Below are 3,670 nucleotides of genomic sequence, written 5' to 3'. Positions count from 1 at the left end.
GATTTAGTCCTTTTTTTTTGCTTATGAAAAACCAGCCATTGTTTTCCATTTGGCATTGCTGCTTTTTTATTATATGGCTTAGATTTAGAGGACAATCCCCCTATTCGCTGTATAAGTCATCATCCTGATTTTGAAACTGTATGTTTGTGAACAGGGCTTGAAATTAAAAAAATCGTAACGTCGCCTTTTGGCGACCAACTCGAGAAATTTAGTCGCCAGTTTGTATAATCAAAAGAATATTAATTTTGGGGCTGGTTGAAAGTGTTTAAGCTTGTTTAACTTCATCATCCGGTTTCTGATCGTGTGGAACTCACTCGCACAAGTAATTATGAAAATACGAGAACAAAAAAGTAACATAGTTATACAAAACAATCTTACCCAAACTTAATAAGTAAATAAGAGTTTCTAGCCGCTATCTTTGTAGCTTATGGGAGCCAAACACGACTGTATGGAGATAGCATGTACGAAGGAATCAACATGGCCGATTCCATTCATTACTAGATCTCCTCTTTGTAAGGAAACCGCTTGCCACTGAAACAAAGGCGCAGTAAATGATGCAGATCTTTTATGGTGTGATCCATCAGATTTGTGATTGAACGTTAGTTTCAGATCAAGATTTCACAGAAAGAACTTGCATGTAATATGGATTTGATGGGCTTCAAGCTGTCATCAGAGATAAAAATGTCAGGATAAAGGACGTTAAATTGAGTAAGTTAAATCTCATTTGATTGGGTTTTCTTGGAGTTCTTGTAGGAAATCTGTTACGGACTTCAGTAAAAGCTACTAAAGGAAACGAATGGCAGTGGAAGTCAAATACAGCTGAGAGGAAGAGCTTGATAATGGACCGAAGACTTTTAAGAAAAAGAGCTTTAATGTCAAGTCTTGTAGTAGTCAAGTATGGATTTTGGAATAAATGTGCAGTACAGGACAGCACTGTAGAATACACAAGAAATCTTCACAAACGTTATCAATTTTTACTATCAATGTACGAACGACTCGGAAAAGTCTCAATGCCATGTACTTGGCGATGCACATGTAACTCACATGAGCTGGTTATCTTACTGAAAATCATATGATATGATAAATAGAACTCTTCTCTTTTTCATGGAAGTAATCAACAAAATCTTTCTTATACCTATACATAGTTAACTCGCTAAGTTACAAATTGAAGAGTTCATAATAAATATACATGTAACTTCTAAACGGTAACAATTTTATATTACACGGTTCAGAACTGCAGTTATATTATTTTGAATGTGAATATTATTTGATGCGATTGCCTGATTCAACGCAATCGGTTACCTCGTTTGAAAACAGCTAAAGGACTTATCAATGGGACGAATAGCAAAAATGACATACTTGATTTGATTTGATTATTCTAAAATTATGTGTGAACTTGAATTCTCCTGATTTAAGCGAACATGTAATTATTTCTAAGATAAAGCTTCCTAGTACACCTGACCAGCTGACTAGGTCGATGGCTGTTTTGATCTCTGATTGCAGACTTTCAGGCAAGCCATCCCCATGCTTTACTGTGCCTTCCAATGAGCCTGTCAAAGTTATGCCCTGAAAGCCACTTGCACTCTTGACATTTTTCAGGAATGCAGGCAAATGTCCATCAGGGATGGGATGACTCTTCAGACATTCAGCTCTTGCCATCGCTTCTTTAACAAGTGAAACCGACACGGGCAGGATGAGATCGTTACACTGCATTCGAAGACTCAGCTTGCTAAGAATAGAGAATAAACCAGCCAGAAAATGGCAAAATGCTGTGAAGTGGACATCTCTCATTTTGCCAGCAACAAATTTTGCCCGTCCTTGGATGTCCGCGTTCTTTGAAGAGATGCTCAGATGTTCCATGTGGAATAATACCGCAGCATATTGTCTGGCTTCGTCACATAAGGAATCTTTGGGGGAACGACCCACAAACACATTCAACGCACGGGTGACATGTGGTAACCAACAGGTTCCAATAACCTGGGAAGGTTTTAGGATATTTACATCGAGCTCTTCTGTAATGGATTTGAGGGTGCGTACAGATTTCGGGCTGTAATGGTAGGTCTTCCAAATGAGATGAAGGACATTGTAAACGCACTCGACTGACTTGCATTTTTTCTGCAAATCTTGGAGTGCAAGCTCCAGCCTATGTGGAAGGCAGTGAAAGCCCAGGATGTGTGGGACTTCTTTCTTTAAGAGAGCTGCCACTCCTCCCTTCTTTTCCAGATTGACGGCAGCGCCATCAGCCCCAAACCTGACTGCCTTGGTTTTCCAGTTGCCAAGATCAGCATCTTGAAATACTGAATTGATGACGTTTTGAATTCCTAATAGAAAAACATGAAAGGATATTGTTAATTGCCGCTTACAAGTCACAGTTCCCAGCTATAAGCCCGAAAAGCAGTCTTGGAGGTGAATAGAAAACTATAGTACATATATATTAAAAAAACTGAATTACTTCTCTATAATAAGATTTTGACTTTTTAACATTCAAAGCAGAACGCAAAAACAAACAAAAGGTAGAATTCTTAGAATGTTACTTTCGAAAAGAATTTCTGTATTTGTAATAGTTTTCAGCTTGTTCAGTGAAGGATATAAAAGCGACCTATCTATTTGCAACATACGCATATAGCCAATACATTTGCCCGTCGGAATTTTTAATTGTTTTTTAGCTCAAAAACAGTAAAAATTCCAACAGGAAAAATGGACTAAATACGCCCCTTATTTGGATTTTTAAAAGTAATTATTCTTGCCTAATTACCTTCTGCAGTGACATGTTCAACCACTTTGTGCCTGACTAAACAGTTTATTGGCTTGCCATCACGAATAAAACGAGTGTATACGGTCTCATTTTCTAAGCCCCCAGCATCAGTTGCGCCGTCTGCCATCACACTGATGTAATTCGTCCTTGTGACTTCATCTGTGAGCTGGTCTTTGTACACATTACCAATTACCAACACCATTTTGGCACATGACTTGTCATTAGCATAGGTCATGTTTATTTCGAGGCCGTTCTTCTTTTGGAGGGACAAGAGACCTTCGTATTTGCTAAAGGGCAACTCCTCTTTTGCAGCAAAGTATGCTGTATTCATCTTTATCGTCATCTCTTTTCGATCTCTTTCCTCTTGGTCTTTCTGCCCCTTGGAAAAACTTCTGGCTATTGAAGACTGCAATGGGGTTCTGCTTGGCTCGCAGGGCTGTCAGCTCTCAAATGGCCATTGCTTGACCCATGAATTTGAATGGTTTCCTTTTTAAAGGAATTCGAGCCAGAAATAAACTGTGATTTCCCTGCTACCCCTGGTACTTGAATACAAATACTGCAGGTCATGCAGTTGTTTTCTTCTGAAAACATCAGCCACAGGAATTCTTGTTTCCACTTTGAAAGGAATTTTCTTTTCTGGCCCACATTTGGTGCTGATGGTTCCGGTTGTTTCTTGGCCTTACTAGAGTCCCCCAGTCCAGCCATTTCCACAGTTCTTTTTTGAACTGGTTTGCTGGGTGGTGTTTCACAGGTGGTGGTCAACTTCTTTTCAAATGAAAACAGTGTCGGCTGTTATTTTGGCTTCACAGTGATCACGTTTTTCGAAGATTTGCCATGCTTTTCTTTGTCTTTGTCATTGGCTTTCCACTTATTTATGATTGGAACAAAGTGATTGGGCTCATACTAAGTTCCAGG

The 3,670-nt window shown here is 39.1% G+C and overlaps 1 protein-coding gene across 1 annotated transcript; it reads right to left on the bottom strand.

Annotated features, from left to right (window-relative positions):
- Positions 1–1,329: 1,329 nt before the first annotated feature.
- On the bottom strand, positions 1,330–3,460 carry LOC145484514 (zinc finger protein 862-like). Its single transcript, XM_081463118.1, has 3 exons — positions 3,163–3,460; positions 2,838–3,058; positions 1,330–2,379 (listed from the first exon to the last, which is right to left on the bottom strand). Exons 1-3 carry the CDS (start codon positions 3,458–3,460, stop codon positions 1,330–1,332), a joined length of 1,569 nt encoding a protein of 522 aa, XP_081319244.1.
- Between the last annotated feature and the right edge of the window lie 210 nt (positions 3,461–3,670).

Source organism: Orbicella franksi, chromosome 4 (assembly GCF_964199315.1).
Source record: "Orbicella franksi chromosome 4, jaOrbFran1.1, whole genome shotgun sequence".
NCBI lineage: Eukaryota > Metazoa > Cnidaria > Anthozoa > Scleractinia > Merulinidae > Orbicella > Orbicella franksi.
Note: the sequence above shows the minus strand (reverse complement) of the source record. Positions and strands in the feature narration are given on the sequence as shown.

Coding starts and splice junctions, on each gene's coding strand:
- LOC145484514 (XM_081463118.1), bottom strand. CDS start 3,460: ATGGCTGGACTGGGGGACTCTAGTAAGGCCAAGAAACAACCGGAACCA. Junction 3,059..3,162: donor CCAAGCAGAACCCCATTGCA/GTCTTCAATAGC, acceptor TTGCTGCAAAAG/AGGAGTTGCCCTTTAGCAAA. Junction 2,380..2,837: donor GGGGCTTAGAAAATGAGACC/GTATACACTCGT, acceptor TCGGGCTTATAG/CTGGGAACTGTGACTTGTAA.